Consider the following 22,283-nt stretch of genomic DNA (forward strand, 5'->3'; position numbering starts at 1 on the left):
CTCTCCCATAAGGTTGTTTTTTTTGTGGTCTGCTGTACTATTTGTTGATTAGAGATGTACAGAATGGACAGTACACAGTGGGCACATGCTGCGAGCAGTTGCACTTTTTTAGTGTGGAACGAAGTGCTTCACACATGCCTCCCTGCTTTGCATACACAAAAGCAGGACGCCACTAACATTTTCTCTGGTACTAAAATAGACAGCGCTTTTCTATGTTCACCGAATATCAAAACATTATGAAGAAAATTTGAATCTACAAGCAAGCATGCCATAGCTATGCGTGTACATTCCATAACATTAAAGGAATACTATATGGCCAGTATTATTCCGTAAGGTTTGTGACCCCATATACAGCCGACATTGATGGCCAATAATGATGAATTCTGTAAGAAATCCGCTAGTATATGCAACAAATATTCCTTTGATGTCATATTATTAAATTTAGAATTTCTACAAATGGAATATACTAAATGCCAAGCAGATTTAGTGGAGATGGAGAAGAACCTACGGTCCATGATGACTGAGGCGGTGTGGCGAGAGTATGATTCTAAACTACAACAGACCCTCAAACGCCACAAAGAGGACATTGAGTCGACTAAGGGTAATAAGTGGCAACGAGACACAGAAGACTATAAGTCTGAACTGATCTTCGGATGGCAAGGTGTTAGAAAGTATATCGTCTACATGGAGTGGTCCAACGAAAGACGGGGCAGAACACGTACAACACGTAGATTTATGAGAGCTGGACCTATGTCAATTGGCTCTGACTCCACGGATGATTCAACCAGAGATCCAGGAGGACATAATTTTTTAGCTCACCATCTCCCAGGTTTCCTAGGGAAACGGAACGGCGGCAATCAGCCTCATCGAAACACAGAAGGCAGAGTCAAGCACGACAGATCTCGGAAGAAAAGGCCCCTCTATGATGACCAGAGCAGGTGCCCGCCAGAGGGTGAGACTGTTAAGGATTAGAGATGAGCGAGCATACTCGTCCGAGCTTGATACTCGTTCGAGTATTAGGGTGTTCGAGATGCTCGTTACTCGTAACGAGTACCACGTGGTGTTCGGGTTACTTTCATTTTCTTCCCTGACAAATTTGCGCGCTTTTCTGGCCAATAGAAAGACAGGGAAGGCATTACAACCTCCCCCTGCAACGTTCAAGCCCTATACCACCCCCCTGCAGTGAGTGGCTGGCGAGATTAGGTGTCACCCGAGTATTAAAATCTGCCCCTCCCGCGGCTCGCCACAGATGCATTCTGACATAGTTTAGGGAAAGTGTTGTTGATGCCGGAGCTGCTATAGGGAGAGTGTTAGGAGTGATTTTAGGCTTCAAGAACCCCAACGGTCCTTCTTAGACCATGGAAATCGCAGATCGCACCTATGTGCGATCTGCGATTTCTGTTCTCTTCTCTATATGCGCTCAATGGGGCCGGCGGCAGCAGCGCCGACCCCATTGAGAACATATAGAAGACAAATCATTCTTCTCTGCCACAGCTGTAACAGCTGTGGCAGAGAAGAACGATGTTTGCCCATTGAATTCAATGGAGCCAGCAATACAGCAGGTTCCACTGAAAGCAATGGGCTGCCGGCGATCGCGGGATGAATTGTCGGGAAGGGCTTAAATATATAAGCCCTTCCCTGCAATTCATCCAGAAATGTGTTACAATAAAAATATATACCGGGGTATAAGGCGACGGGGCGTATAAGACGACCCCCCAACTGTCACCTTATACGCTGGTAATACAGCGGAGCAAAGAATAAAAATCATTACTCACTTCTCCTGATGTTCTGCGCCGCTGCTGCAGGCTGTCGCTCCCTCCTGGTTCCGGGCAGAGCATTGCTTTCTCTACGAAGGGCTTTAAATCCCCGCCTCCAGAAACACACGTGCCTTCAACCAATCACAGCCAATGACAATGATGTCATTGAATGGCTGTGATTGGCTGAAGGCACATGTGTTTCTGGAGGCGGGGATTTCAACCACTGCGTCCAGAAAGCAATGCTCTGCCGGGGACCAGGAGGGAGCGACAGCCTGCAGGAGCACCGCAGAAGCATCGGTGAAGTGAGTAATGATTTTTATTCTTTGCTCCACTGTATTCCCGGCGTATAAGGTGACAGTTGGGGGGGCGTCTTGTACGCCCCGTCGCCTTATACGCCGGTATATATTTTTATTGTAACACATTTCTGGATGAATTGCAGGGAAGGGCTTATATATTTAAGCCCTTCCCGACAATTCATCCCGCGATCGCCGGCAGCCCATTGCTTTCAGTGGAACCTGCTGTATTGCTGGCTCCATTGAATTCAATTGGCAAACATTGTTCTTCTCTGCCACAGCTGTTACAGCTATGGCAGAGGAGAACGATCTTTATGCTGACAGTGGGGGGGGGGGGCACTCTTGCCGCTATTGTGGCTTAATAGTGGGACCTGGGAACTTGAGATGCAGCCCAACATGTAGCCCCTCGCCTGCCCTATCCGTTGCTGTGTCGTTCCCATCACTTTCTTGAATTGCCCCGATTTTCACAAATGAAAACCTTAGCGAGCATCGGCGATATACAAAAATGCTCGGGTCGCCCATTGACTTCAATGGGGTTTGTTACTCGAAACGAACCCTCGAGCATCACGAAAATTTCGTCCCGAGTAACGAGCACCCGAGCATTTTGGTGCTCGCTCATCTCTATTAAGGATTCACTGGTTGGTACTGTCACAATTACAAATTGATGTAGCAAAAAAGGTGGCAGCATATAATGATGCAAGATGAACTCGTTGTCTAAAGGAACATGCTTTATTGTTTCATAGTTTAAAATTTAGGCGACGTTGTGACCTACAAAAGGTCTTTTTCAAGCCAAAAAACTGATGAAACATGGTGTGGAATCCATGTTCCTTTTGTAGGTCGAAACGTCGCCTAAATTTTAAATTATGAAACAATAAAGCATGTTCCTTTAGACAAGGAGTTCATCTTGCATCATTATATGCTGCCACCTTTTTTGCTACATGTGTTTCCCTAAGGGGCTTATGTCCATAGCCCTGTTGGTGGCTTTGCATCAATCTAAAAATTTTTTTTTTTCGCTACTGATAACAAGAAAATCCTTTATTAATAATCTTGTTATTTTTGTTTCTAAATTTGCCTCCCCCGGAATATCTTTTTCCAGTGGGTTTTGAGTGAGTGCCGTGGTTTTCTGTTTACTATTTACAATTACAAATTGAGGTTTTGTCAAAGAGGCTCTTGTTTTGTCTGGTACCTCCAGTGTACTGTTTCGCATTGATATAGACTGTCAGGAGTTTTTTAGGAGACAAACTTAAGACGTATTTCTCAGATAAACAAACAGATACTGCTGTGGGTACTCCGCAATCTACTTTCTCTGCAGGGGCGGTGGGGCTTCGTAAGTCATTTCCAACGCCGACTACTGAACATGTGGTAGATACCTTCTCTGAATTGGTTTTACATGATATTCGCATGTTGAGAATGCGTCAATCCAAACGGAGGGGGTTTCAAAACCTGAATAAAGCAGAGAAAGATATTATCACATCCTTGAGTAGAGATGATACGATCACTATAAGACTGGCAGATAAGGGTGCAGCCATAGTTGTACTGAATTCAGAGTACTATCAGAATGAGATCATGTCACAATTAAATGATATATCTGTTTATGAAGTGTTGGCAGGAGATCCCACTCACAAATATCTGAATAGCCTGAGGGAGACAATTGATAAGGCCCTACATTTGAATATTATAGACAAACCTCTATTTTAATTTTTGTTACCATTACATCCTATAACACCAGTGTTATATACATTACCAAAGATTCACAAACACCTTACACAACCGCCCGGACGACCCATTGTATCGGGTAAGGGCTCAATCTTTAACAATGTGTTGCGCTTTTTAGATAGGGTTTTAAGACGCTTTGCTATTTCGGCCAAATCGTGTATTCGCGATCCGTCCGATATTTTTTATTAAAATGAGGGAAGTACAACTTACTGCTGAATCCATTCTATGCACTTTGGATGTGTCCTCTCTCTAATACCATCATTCAGCATGAGTGGGGTTTGGAAGAGACAACTAGAGACAAACTCAGTGGTTCTGAGTTGCCCAGCCGCAGCATTGAATTCGTCATGACCCTTCTGGAGATGGTGCTGTGTTGTAACTTTTTCTTCTGTGGGGGCACGTTCCTCTGCCAGAAGCAGGGTACTGCTATGGGGTCGAATGTGGCCCCCACACACGGTAACATATTTATGGATCACATTGAGGAATGTTTCGTCTATGCCTCCCCCACCTGAAACATGGTCCAGGTGTGGTGGAGGTACATTGACGATATCTTTATAATTTGGAAAGGTACTGAACAGGAGTTGAGTGAGTTTCATGCATATTTGAATGGTATTCTTCCTGAGTTGAAATTCACATTGACCAGCTTCAACCAACAAATACAATTCCTCGATGTATTGATTATCAATAGTGGTGGTAACATCGTGAAAGATTTAAATAACAAACCCACAGATCATAACAATCTACTAAAATTTGATAACTGCCATCCAGAGGGTATATTGTGTTCCTTACCTTGAAACCAGATGCTTCGGGTTAGGAGAATCATGGTGGATGAATTTACTGATACACGACTGGATGAGATGTGCGATACATTCACACAGAGGGGTTACCCTAAGGATTTGATTGAACAAACCAAACATAGAGCTAAACAGATTGAACGTGGAACCCTTTTGGTTCCCAAATTAAGAAAGAATAATGAAGGATGTATTCCCTTCATTACTACGTATGGTCCGATAAGTGATAAAACCAGACAAATTGTGAAGAAGCATTGGCTTATGTTGGCACTATGTTGGCCTAAGGTCAGTAAATTTGGCATCCCTCCAATTATGTCATATCGGAGAGGACCTAATCTTAGGGACAAATTGGTCCACAGTATTTGCCACAATAATAGCGACTGCAAAATGGTGTCAAGATCTAGTAGAAGGGGTAACTTTACGTGTTTGAGTTGTACATCATGCAACAATATGATCAAGCGGGATACATTCACACACCCCATTCCGGTCGTATGTATCAGATTAATCATAGATATTCCTGTCATTCCCGATACGTCATATACATGATCACGTGCCCTTGTGGCTTTGCGTACATTGGTGAAACCACTACTGAAATCCGATGTAGAATCACGGGACATAAAAGCACCATTAGGACACGTAAACTAGATCTTCCGGTAGCAAAACATTATGCAGAATTAGGACAACGGTTAGTCAATTTAAATTCCGCATTATTGACTCAGTCCCCGAACATGTGAGTGGGGGGGGAGGGATAGAGAAAAGAAGTTAAAACTACTAGAGATGAGGTGGATGTTGGAGCTAGACACACTCCACCCTGTCGGTCCTGTAGGGTATCTCCACTTCCTTTTGTTATTTTGTATATAGGCAATGTACAGATTTTATTATGTGTTGAAGTCTTGTCTATATTTTAATATATGTAAGTTTTTCTCTGCTGTAGGGTGATCATGGGCTTACGGCACCTGTTTATCCATCTGCCATCTTTGTGGAAAACTGGGCGTTCTACATCCATTTATTTTGTGTTGCTTCTGCCTACATTCAATCTCTTTTCTTCATAGTGTGCATTATTAATGTTTGAGAATAAAGTTATCTATTGTGCAAGATCCATCTTTGTATCGTTATTGCTCAGTTTGAGCTGATAAGAGCATACATATATGAATATATAAAGTTTTTAGTGAAGTGATTTGAGATCTTGCGGGGTACTGAAATCTCAGGCTGATGCTGTTTTTTTTCCACAAATAGAAGTTTGCACACTCTCACTATTTGAAAGAATGGTGTTTTTTCCATATAGCCACTGTTAGAATACGCTGGCTATTAGCCTGATACTTACGTGATTGCTTAATAAGTAGGCGCATGCGCGAGAGAGACATATATCCGATTGGGTATGTGTGATGCATTCATGCTGGGGGACAATGGTGGCCTTTTTTTTCAAGTCACATTCTAAGCAGTCTGTCCTGAGCACTTGTTGCTCTAGATTTGTGAGACAGATCGTTAGGTTGACGCATGCGCCGTGCTCTTACATGAACGCCGTGGATTACATTGGTGTCTATACACAGTTCCCCGCGATTCCCCTTATGGATGATAGTGTTCAGTTGCCGCCAGACCCATGGCCCCTCGGGATTGGCTTGTGATATGTTGTAGGTGTTATTTTTAGTTGATCTATTTATGTAATTGGTGGTGGGTGATTATATGTATGGAGGCATTCAGCCATTTCTGTATATACTTGACAAAGACTGTGCATACGGTCAAAACTTTGCTATGCAGTGGAGTTCGTATTCAGAATAAAAGGTCTAGTTTGATGATCCCCATGTGAGTATTGACTGTACTTAGCACCTCAGCTGCTGCTCTTCAATTTCGCTACATGGATTGTGGATATTTAGATCCTTCTGTCCGGATCCCTTCGTAGAGCGTGGAGCATATTTGCAAATTCTCTGCTCTCCCATAAGGGATTTTTTTTGTGGCGCTGCTATACTATTTGTTGATTAGACATCTTGTATCCAAGTTAGAGGTGGTACAACAGGGTACTAGAGCCTCCATGCCCACTCATATCACTCATATGGGATGGCTGCCCATTCACTGCAGAACTAAATTTAAACTCTACCTCACTCACAAAGCTCTGCATGGCGCTGCGCCAGCATACATCGCCTCCCTCCTGTCAGTACACCACCCAGCCCGCTCACTCCGATCGGCTAACACACTCAGACTAAACACCCCTGTAATACGAACCTCACATGCTCGCCTACAGGACTTTATCAGAGCAGCACCCATCCTCTGGAATGCTGTACCCCAAGGCATCCGGACAATTCCCGATGCACAAAATTTCAGACGTGCCTTAAAAATGCCCCTCTTCAGGGAAGCATACCAAATCTCCTGACCTAGTCCCCTTCCCCCCCCCCTATGGTGCCCCACCCCATTTTGCCTTCTAATAATTGATCTGCACATGAAATTCCCTATTGCCTGTGTTCCCCCTGCCTTGCATTCACCCCCCCCCAACTCTGCACCTCCTGTACCTCCCCCAACTCATTTGTGTCAAACCCAATGTACCTCACATTGTAATTGTTGTATTGTTTTGCATTTATCCATTCCTGAAAGCGCTGCAGGATAAGTTGGCGCTATACAAATAAGGATTATTATTATTATCTTGTACCAAACTAGAGGCTAAACAACATGGTACTAGAGTCTCCATGCCCGCTTGTATCACATCTTGTATGCAAGCTAGAGGTGGTACAACAGGCTACTAGAGCCTCCGTGCCTGCCTGTATCACATCTTGCATCCAAGCTAGAGGCGATACAACAGAGTACTAAAGCCTCTTTGCTCGCCCGTATCTCATCTTGTATCCAAACTAGAGGTGGTATAACTGGGTACTAGAGCCTCCATATGCGCCCGTAAAACATCTTGTATGTAAACTAGAGGCTACACAACAGGGTACTAGAGTCTCTATGCCCACTTGTATCACATCTTGTATTCAAGCTAGAGGTGGTACAACAGGGTATTAGAGCCTCAATGTCTGCCTGTATCACATCTTGTATCCAAGTTACAGGCGGTACAACAGGGTACTAGAGCCTCCATGCTCGCTCATATCACATCTTGTATCCAAGCTAGAGGCGGTACAACAGGGTACTAGAGCCTCTTTGCTCGCCCATATCATATACTAGAGTCTCCATGGCATCATATCATATACTAGAGTCTCCATGCATGCCTGTATCACAACTTATATCCAAAATAGAGGTGGTAAAACAGGGTACTAGAGCCTCCATGTCTGCCTGTATCACATCTTGTATCCAAGTTAGAGGCGGTACAACAGGGTATTAGAGCCTCCATGTCTGCCTGTATCACATCTTGTATCCAAGTTAGAGGTGGAACAACAGGGTACTAGAGCCTCCATACCCGCCCATAAAACATTTTGTATCCAAACTAGGGGCTACATAACGGGGTACTAGAGTCCCCATGCCCACCTGTATCACATCTTGTATCCAAGCTAGAGGTGGTACAGCAAGGTACTAGAGACTTGCTTCAAGGGGTCAGTCTGCAATATATCCTTTTGCTCTGATATTGTAATCACTTATCTAAACATTACAATCACACACAGAAAATGTAATTTGATTCTGAAAACTGTTCCTAGGAAAAGGATGTTTTTTTGACAATGAGTGTAATGATAGTAATATTGAACACTTAAAAAAATCACCAAAAATTCTTAATATGTTTAATATAAAAACTTGATTAATACAATACATCATTTTCTGATGACACCTTTCTTTAACTATCTTATTTTCCCTGGTACTTGCCATTTTAAAAATTGAATTCAGCTCTTTTTTTTCTTAAAATGTTTCATTACACAATAAAATACACCACTTCTCTTATCGTATTTGTACTTTACATTGAAAAACATGTATTTTTAACATTTTTTGCAAAAATATTAGGATTGGGCAGGTCTGAAAATTTGTATTGGATAGGAAAAGGTTAAATATGTATGTAGAGAGCTCCCCTAGTGGTTGGTGCAGGCAGTGAAGATTTGGAGCTCTGTATCATAAATAATATAGAGCTGGTATATACATCATCAAATTATTCCGCACAAACTTTTAACCCTAAAAACAAAATTATGTTTTCAGTTGGAATTAGAGAAAAGAATCCTTCATAAAGATATACTGTGCAGTATCAAGGTGCGTGGGTGGGCTTTATCTTCTGGGCCTTTAAGTGACACCCTCTGGTCTTGAGACAAAATTTATCCCAGGACAGGAGTGGGTAATAGTATTGACAGACATTCTTTCTTTGTTCCACAGATCTGTTATTTGCCATGGCCCCTCTTCCACGATGGCCACCACACTTCTTAGACTACCCAATGCACACTAAGCCCTGGTGGTGCATTAGTAGTCCAAAGCAGTACACACCAATCTGGAGCTAGTGCTGGCCAAGTGAGCAGTACTGACCAATTAGAGCAGCGTGAAGTCCCAGCAACTATTAATATCCTGTGCACACTGAGTAGTGACACAGCTACAGGGCCTCCATCTTGGAAAATGGAAATGGGGCAATGAGAATCACCACATCTGATAATAATGGGACAAAGGAAGAGTGCCAGGTGATATTATTGCTTTCCTCTGTCCTGGGACTGGAAATCCCCATTGCCCAAATAGTCAGTCCACCATTAATGTTTACAAAAAAGCAAAACAGGATAGAACAAGATATTTTGCTGATGTATAATGATCTTTTTTATTCTGACCATCAAAGTATTGTTTTTTTAATATTACCAACAGCTGAATACTAGTTAGTAAATTACAGCAGTAACCTGAAGAATGTACTTTACTGAACTACAAGATTGGTCAGAAGCCCAAGTAGAGTGGTCAATCACTACAGGTCTATCATCATAGAAAGTTCAACGTGGTCACACTCCAACCTGAAGTGTCCAACCCAACGGCCTCTGGTTTATTCAACAGTCTTTATTGTGCAACAATGTTTCGGCAGATAATTTGTTTACTCTAAGTCAACGTTGAAACACATTGCCGTAAGCAAAAAAAACATCTAAAGAAGGTCGTGATGGCCACTGCATGTATTTTTTGGGTGGCTTCATCTATCTTGATTTGAAGCTGGAGCTGTTGCTTTGTCCCTTTTTATTAATTCTTTAACCTGGTGCTTAGAATAATTGCCATCAATAAGACAACCAGAAAAGCGTATTTATGAACCCAGTAAATATTAAGATTCCCTGTCCCCACACCCCTCATGTCCAATGAATGGCTACAACCACCGTACCATCAAAATGGGAAAGCAAGATTGTGACTAGGAGCAAGCATTGGGAAGTTCTCTCGTCCCATCCTTCATAGACAATCCAAAGGCAATTGGGGATCAGCCCTTGAGCAGCAGAAAAAACAGCTGTAGAAATGTTTTTGTTTTTTTCCCCATCAACAATGAAGAAACCAGAAATGCACTTGACCATGGACAGTTGGGGGCACAAAGTCAGTAGTTTCTTGTATATTGTGATATGAAGAAAAATAATTGTTCCAATGGTGTTCAGATATGTTTGAACAACTGATTGATAAATAGGCAGAAGATGTAAAAATGAGAACGTAAAAGTCGGTCTCCTCCTTTTTTTGTGCTTCATCATGCACCATATGAGCCAGAGACCGGAGTGTCCCCTGTCCATGTTGCAGTTGCCATTTCTTTGGCAGAGAAGATGGGATTTTGTGCTTCATTTTTCAACTCTTCGCTTGAGACACAACACAAAAATGGGCAGCACAAGTTGTTAACGTGCAATGGGATGGGTGGAGAGGGAATAAAGGAGTACAAGAAGAGGTAGAGGGGCAGCAGAGAGAACGCCTGATGAAGACGACCACTCATGTTTTATTTTCATCATAGATATCAAGAGATGGCTCAATGGTGGACAGCTCTGTTTCATAACCCAAGCTTCGTGGAGATAGAGAGTTTCGATGGAAGAAGAGACTACCTGAAGAAAAAAAACACGAAAAGAATAAACAAGGTTAATTTGTGTTTTATTTTTTGCAACTTTATAAAATATTACACAGTATAAAACTGATCACACATGGAGGAAGATGATGGGGACGTCTAATTTATGAACAAAATGGTGAGAAGAGAAGGGCCTATGGTAGCATGGCAACTGATATCTACTAACACTAGACCATGACAAGTGGAAATTTGAGGAGGTCCCTGTTGTCTAGAAGTGGCTAGCTGCCAAAATGGGCGGAGCCTGGCCAGAAACGCGAGAGCTCCTGCTAATTATCCTGCTCACCATCCTGAGATGTTACTGGATATTCTTGTCCTCTACTGCCAGGAAAAAATAGATGGCGGGTTTGGAAGAAATGCATGGAATATCCCATAACATCCCTATAATCTTTCCAGACATTTCTGATGAAGGAGTTGGATCCCCAAAATGTGTTTTTTTGTGCTGGCTATAAGTTAATAAAGAAGAAACAGTGTTAATCCCTTTGTTTTATGCGCTTTACATAACAAGAGTTGTGCCCACGGTCCATCATTTTCTCCTTTTTACAATTAAGCAATTCCATGCCCCGTGACCTATGGTGACGGTAATTGGACTGGCAGCACACTACTAACTATTCTGCAAAAAACTGTTCTATGGTGCATTCCATATTAACGGACAGGACACGCACACCCAAATTTTTTCACATTTTTTAAAATATATTTTTGTCTGAAACATTAAAAGCTGTAGCTATAAGTAGTTAAACTATGCACTGTGACAAATGTATCTATGTCATACCTACCTCCTAACTTTCTATCGACTCTTAGTTAATGACATGTGACTTTTAGTAACAGACAAGACATGCAAATGAATAGCAATTGCAGAATGCTTGTTGTTTCCAAAATTTCTCTTCTCCTAGTTAATATATAATCAAGACTCTTTCGCATTATTTTCAGTATACTCTTAAAAGATTGTCTGTTTTGTACTTGTTCTGATCTGTTAGCTATAAACACCCCTAATTTATTTTTTTCATATGGTAACAGACAGGACGTATAGGTAACAGACAGGACGTGTTTGAATGTAAACTTACTAAAAATAAGAATAATCATTTTTTTAGATGTTTTATTCAGTAACAGATAACTGCAATATATATGAACTTTATAAGACTTAAATTAAGAACTGTTGTTGTAAATTATAATGACCATTAACTAACAGAACGATTAATTACACTTTCTTGGTAACAGACCGGACATCTAGTTGGTGGGCTATTGATACTACTATAAATTACATAATATAACAAATATAATAAGTTACATTACCTCACTGGCTTATTTTTGGTCACCTGTGTTAGTTAAAACATCTTCTATACTGAAATGCAGACTGAATAAATCTTTCTCTTCAATCTGTCAAAACGTATGGAAACACATGTAAACTTGCATGGTCAAGTTTGAGTGCAGTATTTGGTATGATTTTGTTAGAAGAGAAGTTTGAAAATAGTAAAATGTACTCTCTTAGAGTCATGAAAACATAAATCATCAAAAAATATTAGCATAAATATATTTAGATTTTTTTTTTCAAAAAATTCCCCCTTTAAATCGAATGAGCTCTATGAGGATCACATCCTAAATAGGAGTCACTCCACCCTTCTCTTGAACACATCTATTTGAGGCATCAGAAGGCCATAAGTTTAACAATTGTTCCGCAAATAACACTACCTTGGCTTCTAGGCCTCGTTCACACGGACGACAAAGTTGTGCGATTTTGTAGCATTGCTACAATGCTACAAATCACATGTATGTGAAGCCCATGCTTTCCTATGGGTTACTTCCCACATGCAATGTTTTGTAGCAAGCGACCTTCCAACACAAACTTCGCAGGTCCGGCGATACGCCCATGACTTGTGAGGTTTTGTAGCCCATGTTTCCCTATGCAGCTTTCCACTCTGTTGCATTGCATCGTACAAAAACGCGGTTTTCGTGTGGTGCGATACAATTTTGACAGTAGCAAATCCTACTGTCAAAGCTATAATCTAAGACCTAGCTGCAGGAAAAATAAAAAAATACACATATATCATCTTACAAGCGCTCTCTGACGCTGTTGCAGTTTCTCCCCGGGTCCCGGAACTGTTTCTCTTCATCATCATCTGGCTGGGGATTGAAAAATCCCCACTTTCTGGAAGCGCTGGCTGTGATTGGCTAAGCATTAACAATCACAGCCAGCGCTCGATGAGTGGCGGTGATTGAACCAATCACAGCCATTCATCGAGTGCTGGCTGTGATTGGCTAACCATCAACCAATCACAACCAGTGCTTCCATGAGGCGGGGATTTTCAATCCCTGTCCAGAAGAAAAGAAGATGATCAGTGCCGAGAATCGGGGAGAAGATGCGGCGGAGCCCTGGACAGCGCGTGAGAGTTGATGTATAGAGTCTTTGGAAGCTCCAATAAGAGTCTTTGGAAACTCCTGCGCGTAGCGCGCCACAGATAGGTCAGGTCCTATCTTTCACGCAGCAGGGAATTTCAGTTGCGGGATTTCAGTCATGCATGTCCTATTATTTTACATGCGCTTTGTTTGCCCACTTAAAATTATTTCATCTGAACGTTTCCATAGAAATCCATTGGTTCTAATAGTCGCAATTTCTTTGCGCTTCTAAGTTTGCTGCGCTAAGATGCTCGAGTGAAGGAGCCCTGAGTCTATGTTCGGGAGTATGTGACTGATCTGCAAGTGGAGGAGATGGAGGAAATAGTTGTAGCCTGGATAGTATATGTGGCAAGAAAACCGATTGCTCAGCAGTGGCTTGATGAACAACATGATCCAACACCTAGAAAAACTAATTGGCTGCTAGTAGTGGAAAAATCAGTATACTTAAAAGAGAAAAGCAGAGCGAAAGTCTGAAAAGCTCTGGATGAATTGGCTCTGTACTCCTAACTTGGCTCCCACAGATATGCACTGCTGCCTCGCGCTCTTACTTAAGAGTAGCCACCACCTTTTAGGTTTTGTGTGTTGGGGATTTTACTGTGTTGCTCAGCAGGATTTTTAGTGCCACTTAACCCCTTAGTGGCCAAGCCTGTTTGCGCCTTAATGACCAAGCCAAATTTTGGAAATCTGACATTTGTCACTTTAACATAAAATAGCTCCGTAAAGGTTTTGCATATCCATTGTTTTTTCACCACATGTTGTACTTCATTTAGGAGGTAAAAATAGAAAGAATTTGTGTATATTTATTAAAAGTGCCAAAATTGGGACCATTTTTTAAAAATTGTCATTTATCACATTTTTAATTGTAATATATCAAATATGTGCCAACATACTGTACACATTTTTGATACCATATATATTTCCATCAGTTTACTTTATTCTGGACGCACATTTGAAAAGCTTTTGTTTTTTTTAACCATATAGGAGACATACAAATTTAACATTGATTATAACTAGAGATGAGCGAGCGTACTCGTCCGAGCTTGATGCTCGTTCGAGTATTAGGGTGTTCGAGATGCTCGTTACTCGAGACGCGCACCATGCGATGTTCGAGTTACTTTCACTTTCATCTCTGAGACATTAGCGCGCTTTTCTGGCCAATAGAAAGACATGGAAGGCATTACAACTTCCTCCTGTGACGTTCCAGCCCTATACCACCCCTCTGCAGTGAGTGGCTGTGGAGATCAGGTGACACCCGAGTAGTAAAATCTGCCCCGCCCGCGGCTCGCCACAGATGCATGGTGACATCAGGGAAAGTGCTGTCTTGCTGTAGCTGCTATAGGGAGAGTGTTAGGTGTTATTTTAGTCTTCAAGAACCCCAACGGTCCTTCTTAGGGCCACATCTGACCGTGTGCAGTACTGTTGAGGCTGCTTTTAGCAGTGTTGCACAATTTTTTTTTTTGTATATCGGGCGTGCAGACCATTGCGTCCTCAGTCTGCAGTCATTGTACAGAGTATAGGGGCAGTACTGGTGAGGCAGGGAAAGAGGGAAAGGTGAAAGAGATATACTGTCTATATAGGCAGTGGGCTTCTTCAAAAAAATTGGGGAAAAATACTATCTTTGGGCTGCCTGTGACAGTCTTCAGTGTACTGCGTGTCTGCTGGGGGTAGTAGTCCTAATTAATACGCAGCTAAGCGTTACAGCAGGCGTGCGCAAAATTGTTTCCTGGCTCTGCTGTGCCCGTTACATCACCGCCGTCATAGCGCCAGAGGAAAAGAGTATACAATATATATGCTGCATACAGTATCTGTCTGGTGTTTCAGCTCACCATTTAAACAAATTGAAGCAAAATACTTAAGGCGTACCACTGCCCTTTGGCGATTTGACTGCTTCTGCGCTGTGAATTCCACTAGCTCAGTCCTACGCACCTACGTCTCACTACAGGCGTGCGCAAAATTGTTTCCTGGCTCTGCTGTGCCCGTAACATCACCGCCGTCATAGCGCCACAGGGAAAGAGTATACAATATATACGCTGCATACAGTATCTGTCTGGTGTTTCAGCTCACCATTTAAAAAAAGGGAAGCCAAATACTTAAGGCGTACCACTGCCCTTTGGCGACTTGACTGCTTCTGCGCTGTGAATTCCACTAGCTCAGTCCTACGCACCTACGTCTCACTACAGGCGTGCGCAAAATTGTTTCCTGGCTCTGCTGTGCGTTCCGTTAGCGAAGTCAGCCTCCAACCACAGGCCAATAAGCGGCACATTTAATTACAACGTTCTGTTTCTGCTCTACTCGTAAATACACCATGCTGAGAGGTAGGCCTAGAGGACGTGGAAGCGGGCGAGGATGCGGAGGCCCAAGTCAGGCTGTGGGCACAGGCCGAGCTCCTGATCCAGGTGTATCGCAGCTGACTGCTGCGGGATTAGGAGAGAGGCAAGTTTCAGGGGTCCCCAGATTCATCTCACAGTTAATGGGTCCACGCGGTAGTACTTTATTAGAAAATGAGCAGTGTGAGCAGGTCCTGTCGTGGATGGCAGAAAGTGCATCCAGCAATCTATCGACCACCCAGACTTCTATGCCGTCCACTGCTGCAACTCTGAATCCTCTGGCTGCTGCTCCTCCTTCCTCCCAGCCTCCTCACTCCATTACAATGACAGGCAGACTCCCAGGAACTGTTCTCGGGCCCCTGCCCAGATTGGGCAGCAATGGTTCCTCTCCCACCGGAGGAGTTTGTCGTGACCGATGCCCAACCTTTGGAGAGTTCCCGGGGTCCAGGGGATGAGGCTGGGGACTTCCGGCAACTGTCTCAAGAGCTTTCAGTGGGTGAGGAGGACGATGACGATGAGACACAGTTGTCTATCAGTGAGGTAGTAGTAAGGGCAGTAAGTCCGAGGGAGGAGCGCACAGAGGATTCGGAGGAAGAGCAGCTGGACGATGAGGTGACTGACCCCACCTGGTTTGCTAAGCCTACTGAGGACAGGTCTTCAGAGGGGGAGGCAAGTGCAGCAGCAGGGCAGGTTGGAAGAGGCAGTGCGGTGGCCAGGGGTAGAGGCAGGGCCAGACCGAATAATCCACCAACTGTTTCCCAAAGCGCCCCCTCGCGCCATGCCACCCTGCAGAGGCCGAGGTGCTCAAAGGTCTGGCAGTTTTTCACTGAGAGTGCAGACGACCGACGAACTGTGGTGTACAAGGTTTGTCGCACCAAGATCAGCCGGGGAGCCACCACCACCAGCCTCACCACCACCAGCATGTGCAGGCATATGATGGCCAAGCACCCCACAAGGTGGGACGAAGGCCGTTCACCGCCTCCGGTTTGCACCACTGCCTCTCCCCCTGTGCCCCAACCTGCCACTGAGATCCAACCCCCCTCTCAGGACACAGGCACAACCGTCTCCCGGCCTGCACCCACACCCTCACCTCCGCTGTCCTCGGCCCCATCCAGCAATGTCTCTCAGCGCAGCGTCCAGCCGTCGCTACTGCAACTGTTTGAGCACAAGCGCAAGTACGCCGCCACGCACCCGCACGCTCAAGCGTTAAACGTGCACATAGCCAAATTGATCAGCCTAGAGATGCTGCCGTATAGGCTTGTGGAAACGGAGGCTTTCAAAAACATGATGGCGGCGGTGGCCCCGCACTACTCGGTTCCCAGTCGCCACTACTTTTCCCGATGTGCCGTCCCAGCCCTGCACGACCACGTCTCCCGCAGCCTTGTACGCACCCTCACCAACGCTGTTACTGCCAAGGTCCACTTAACAACGGACACGTGGACAAGCACAGGCGGGCAGGGCCACTATATCTCCCTGACGGCACATTGGGTGAATTTAGTGGAGGCTGGGACCGAGTCAGAGCCTGGGACCGTTCACGTCCTACCCACCCCCAGAATTGCGGGCCCCAGCTCGGTGCTGGTATCTGCGGCGGTGTATGCTTCCTCCACTAAACCACCCTCCTCCTCCTCCAACGCAACCTCTGTCTCGCAATCAAGATGTGTCAGCAGCAGCACGTCGCCTCGGTGTCGCGCGGGGTGGCAGCACAGCGGTGGGCAAGCGCCAGCAGGCCGTGCTGAAACTACTCAGCTTAGGAGAGAAGAGGCACACGGCCCACGAACTGCTGCAGGGTCTGACAGAGCAGACCGACCGCTGGCTTCCGCCACTGAGCCTCCAACCGGGCATGGTCATGTGTGACAACGGCCGTAACCTGGTGGCAGCTCGGCAGCCTCACGCACATGCCATGCCTGGCCCACGTCTTTAATTTGGTGGTTCAGCACTTTCTGAAAAGCTACCCACCTGCTCGGAAAGATGCGCCGGCTCAGTGCACATTTCCACAAGTCCAAGACGGACGCTGCCACCCTGCAGACCCTGCAACATCGGTTTAATCTGTCAGTGCACCGACTGCTGTGCGACGTGCCCACACGGTGGAACTCTACGCTCCACATGTTGGCCAGGCTCTATGAGCAGCGTAGAGCTATAGTGGAATACCAACTCCAACATGGGCGGCGTAGTGGGAGTCAGCCTCCTCAATTCTTTACAGAAGAGTGGGCCTGGTTGGCAGACATCTGCCAGGTCCTTGGAAACTTTGAGGAGTCTACCCAGATGGTGAGCGGCGATGCTGCAATCATTAGCGTCACCATTCCTCTGCTATGCCTCTTGAGAAGTTCCCTGCAAAGCATAAAGGCAGACGCTTTGCGCTCGGAAACGGAGGCGGGGGAAGACAGTATGTCGCTGGATAGTCAGAGCACCCTCATGTCTATATCTCAGCGCGTTGAGGAGGAGGAGGAGGGGGAGGAGCATGAGGAGGAGGGGGAAGAGACAGCTTGGCCCACTGCTGATCTTCCTAGTGAGGACAGCCATGTGTTGCGTACAGATACCCTGGCACACATGGCGGACTTCATGTTAGGATTCCTTTCTCGTGACCCTCGCGTTACACGCATTCTGGCCACTACGGATTACTGGGTGTACACACTGCTCGACCCACGGTATAAGGAGAACCTTTCCACTCTCATACCCGAAGAGGAAAGGGGTTTGAGAGTGATCCTATACCACAGGACCCTGGCGGACAAACTGATGGTAAAATTCCCATCCGATAGTGCTAGTGGCAGAAGGCGCAGTTCCGAGGGCCAGGTATTAGGGGAGGCGCGGAGATCAGGCAGCATGTACAGCACAGGCAGGGGAACACTCTCCAAGGCCTTTGCCAGCTTTATGGCTCCCCAGCAAGACTGTGTCACCGCTTCCCAGTCAAAGCTGAGTCGGCGGGAGCACTGTAAAAGGATGGTGAGGGAGTACGTAGCCGATCGCACTGTGAGGGTATATGTATATATTGCCATATGTTTTTTATGCTTTATACCTATATGCAAGTTCTATTCAATTCCAAATAAGAAAAAACTTAATCTGTCGCCTTAACATCAGATATTCCAAGGCTTTGCAAGGCTGAGAGAGATGTTTCTAGAAATTCAGAGATGATACCGAACCAGACACGAAGGCCGCGTATACTTGGCTGTTTTCCCGGAGGCGCCAGTATCAAGATAATGACTGTTATATGATTTTCAGTGTCTCAGGCCGGAAATCCGGACTTCCCATATATGGAGAATGCATGCTTGGCCGTTTTCTTAGAATTGAGTGGGTGATTCTTTGCACTGGAGTTAATTGAATACGTGATTTTCTGTACATGAGCCAGAGGTGCCGTAGCAAGATAACGACTGTTTTCACTGTCTCAGGCCGGAAATCCGGACTTCCCATATATGGTTATGAGCCCATCACCCCTTGCTGGTGATGAGACAAAGGGTATAAGATCTCATGTAATCTGTAATAAAGGAGAGCCATGTCCCGTGTGAGAAACTATACCAGACCTCCGTGTGGTGTCTCTTCTTACCGCCGGCAGCGGGGCAAGTGGGGTGGGCCTGATTGGTGCTGTACTTAGAATATTTTACCCTGACAGCACGAGCATCCTCCGTGACGCCTCTGCCCCCTACAACTACTGGGTGTCGAAGCTGGACACGTGGCCTGAACTCGCGCTGTATGCCCTGGAGGTGCTTGCTTGTCCTGCGGCTAGCGTCTTGTCAGAGAGGGTGTTTAGTGCGGCTGGGGGAATCATCACGGATAAGCGTACCCGCCTGTCAACCGACAGTGCCGATAGGCTTACACTCATAAAGATGAACAAAGCCTGGATTTCCCCAGACTTCTCTTCTCCACCAGCGGACAGCAATGGTACCTAAACAATACGTAGGCTGCACCCGCGGATGGAAGCATCGTTCTCTATCACCATCAAAAACGGGGACCTTTTAGCTTCATCAATCTGTGTATTATATTCATCCTCCTCCTCCTGCTCCTCCTCCTAAAACCTCACGTAATCACGCCGAACGGGCAATTTTTCTTAGGCCCACAAGGCTCAGTCATATTACTTTAGTAAACAATGTTTATACGTTTCAATTCTCATTAAAGCGTTGAAACTTGCACCTGAACCAATTTTTATTTTAACTGGGCTGCCTACAGGCCTAGTCAAAAATTAAGCCATATTAACCAAAGCGATTAATGGGTTTCACCTGCCCTCTTGGTTGGGCATGGGCAATTTTTCTGAGGTACATTAGTACTGTTGGTACACCAATTTTTTTTGGCCCTCGCCTACAGTGTAATCCTAGTAATTTTTATGGGCTTCGCCTGCACTCATGGTACAGCAAGGTGTGTGGGGTTGGCCTACACTTTTGCTACATAAATGTAACTGGGGCCTTGTCTATACTGCAACTACTGAAATGTGAAAGATACTGTTATCTCCCTAAACTGCTGCAACGGGAATGTTACTGTGGCCTGTCTTGACTGCTACTACTACTGAAATGGAACTAATACTGTACTCCCCCTATACTGCTGTTTCGGAATTGTTACTGGGGCCTGTCTGGACTGCTACTACTACTGAAATGGAACTAATACTGTGCTCCCCCTATAATGCTGCTAGTGATATGTTACTGGGGCCTGTTCCTTATGCTACCGCTGAAATGTTACTAATTCTGGGCTCTACCTATACCGCTGCTAATGCTATGTCACTGGGGTGTGGAAACGGAGGCTTCCCAAAGACATGATGGTGGCGAGGCCATTTCCCACCAACGCGGTTACTGTTAAGGTGCATATAACCACGGACACGTGGAGAGGACACGTAGTGCCTCAAAAACATCCCCGTCCTCCTCCAACAATGAAAACATTCTTGGCAAATACCTTTGCATAGGTCCGTCTGGTGGCAGTCCAAGAATTTCACCTTTACCGACACAAGAGAGCCCCCCCACCATCCCCCCGCCATGGCCCACTTAATCCTGGCCACATTCCGAAAACCAACTAAATAAAACCGCGCTACTAGGTCCGCAGTCGCCACCACATTCCCACCAACGCGGTTACTGTTAAGGTACATATTACCAGTCTGACTGGGGCATGCACTCTGGGCCGAAGCACACCTATATTGTATGTGACGTTAGCTCTGCTGAGCAGGGCACTGCAATGGGATACATTTATGTACCGCCGATGGGTTCCAGGGAGCCACCCATGCTGTGGGTCCACAGGGACTTCACATTAGGGAGTTGTACCTGCCAGTGTCTATGTATTAAAAACCCCGGTCAGACTGGGGCATGCAGTGTGGGCCGAAGACCACCTGCATTAAACCTGACGTTACCTCAGCTGTGATGGGCAATGCAATGGGATATATTTATGTACCGCCGGTGGGTTCCAGGGAGCCACCCATGCTGTGGGTGCACACGGAATTCCCATTGCGGAGTTGTACCTGCCTGTGACTATTTATAAAAAACCCCGGTCTGACTGGGGCATGCAGACACCTTGACAGAATGAATAGTGTGTGGCACATGGGTTCCCCATTGCTATGCCCACGTGTGCAGCTCCTGATGGAGGTGGCACAGGATTGGATTTCTCATTGCTTCTGTACAGCATTGTGGGCTATCGCCCCGCCCCTTTTAAAGAGGGTCGCTGCCTGGCCATGCCAACCCTCTGCAGTGTGTGCCTGCGGTTCCTCCTCATGGCAGACGCACTTATAAATAGACATGAGGGTGGTGTGGCTATGAGGCCAGCGTGTGGCATGAGTGCAGCTGAAGGCTGCGCAGGGACACTTTGGTGTGCGCTGTGGACACTGGGTCGTGCGGGGGGGTTGGGCAGCATGTTACCCAGGAGAAGTGGCAGCGGAGTGTCATGCAGGCAGTGATTGTCCTTTGTTGGAGGTAGTGTGGTGCTTAGCTAAGGTGTGTCTTGCTAATGAGGGTTTTTCAGAAGTACAAATTGTAGGGGGGGGGGGGGCACTCTTGCCGCTATTGTGGCTTAATAGTGGGACCTGGGAACTTGAGATGCAGTCCAACATGTAGCCCCTCGCCTGCCCTATCCTTTTTTTGTGTCGTTCGCATCACTTTCTTGAATTGCCCAGATTCTCACAAATGAAAACCTTAGCGAGCATCGGTGATATACAAAAATGCTCATGTCGCCCATTGACTTCAATGGGGTTCGTTACTCGAAACGAACCCTCGAGCATCGCGAAAAGTTCGTCTTGAGTAACGAGCACCCGAGCATTTTGGTGCTCGCTCATCTCTAATTATAACATTTTGAGGAACACTTTGTTTTCCTACACCAAGCCAAGATTGCAAAGGCTCATAGGTGTCAGAATGATAGATACCCCCACAAATAAAAACTACACCCCTTAATGTATTCACTAAAGGGGGTCATGAGTATTTTGACCCCACAGTTTTTTTTCAGGAGTTAATACAATTCAGAGGAGGAAAAATAGATACCCCTGTTTGTCCCGTGTTCAGAAACATACCCGTTGTCGCCCTAATATTACGTCCGTATGCACAACAGGGTCCAAAGCAAGAGGAGCAGTCGGTGGCTTTCAGAACAGAAGTTTTGCTTGAAGGTGTTTTAGGCCCCATTGCCCACTTGTTGAGCCCTTGAGCCACCAAAATGATGGCGAACCCCTACAAATGACTTCATTTTGAAAACTAGACCCCTTAACAAATTCATCTAGGGGTATAATGCGTATTTTGACATTTTTGAATGAATCTAAGCAAAGCAGAAGGAAAAAATTACAATTTATATTTTTTTGACAATTGTGTCATTTTAATAAACAGGTTTTTTTGTACCGCATACATAAAAATGGAGACTTGTGACCCTAAATGGATCCCCCTGTTTGTCCTGTGTTTAGAAAAATAACCGTTGTGGCCCTAATATTATGTCTGTATGCACAACAGGGCCCAAACCGAGAGGAGCAGCCGGTGGCTTTCAGAACAGACATTTTGCTTAAAGGTGTTTCAGGCCCTATTGCGCACTTGTAGAGCAATTAAGCGTCCAAAATGATGGATAACCCCCACAAATGACCCCATTTTGAAAACTAGACCCCTTAACGAATTTATCCATGG

The 22,283-nt window shown here is 45.3% G+C and overlaps 1 protein-coding gene across 1 annotated transcript in view; it reads right to left on the bottom strand.

Annotated features, from left to right (window-relative positions):
• Positions 1 to 8,296: 8,296 nt before the first annotated feature.
• The window catches only part of RNF130 (ring finger protein 130), a 516,622-nt gene continuing 502,635 nt past the window's right edge, over positions 8,297 to 22,283 (bottom strand). The window contains exon 8 of the mRNA XM_066591020.1: positions 8,297 to 10,484. Coding sequence (XP_066447117.1) covers positions 10,375 to 10,484 — 110 coding nt within the window. The 3' untranslated portion in view covers positions 8,297 to 10,374. The remainder of the gene's footprint in view (positions 10,485 to 22,283) is intronic.

The sequence above is a fragment of the Eleutherodactylus coqui genome, chromosome 2 (assembly GCF_035609145.1).
Source record: "Eleutherodactylus coqui strain aEleCoq1 chromosome 2, aEleCoq1.hap1, whole genome shotgun sequence".
Taxonomy (NCBI): Eukaryota; Metazoa; Chordata; class Amphibia; order Anura; family Eleutherodactylidae; genus Eleutherodactylus; species Eleutherodactylus coqui.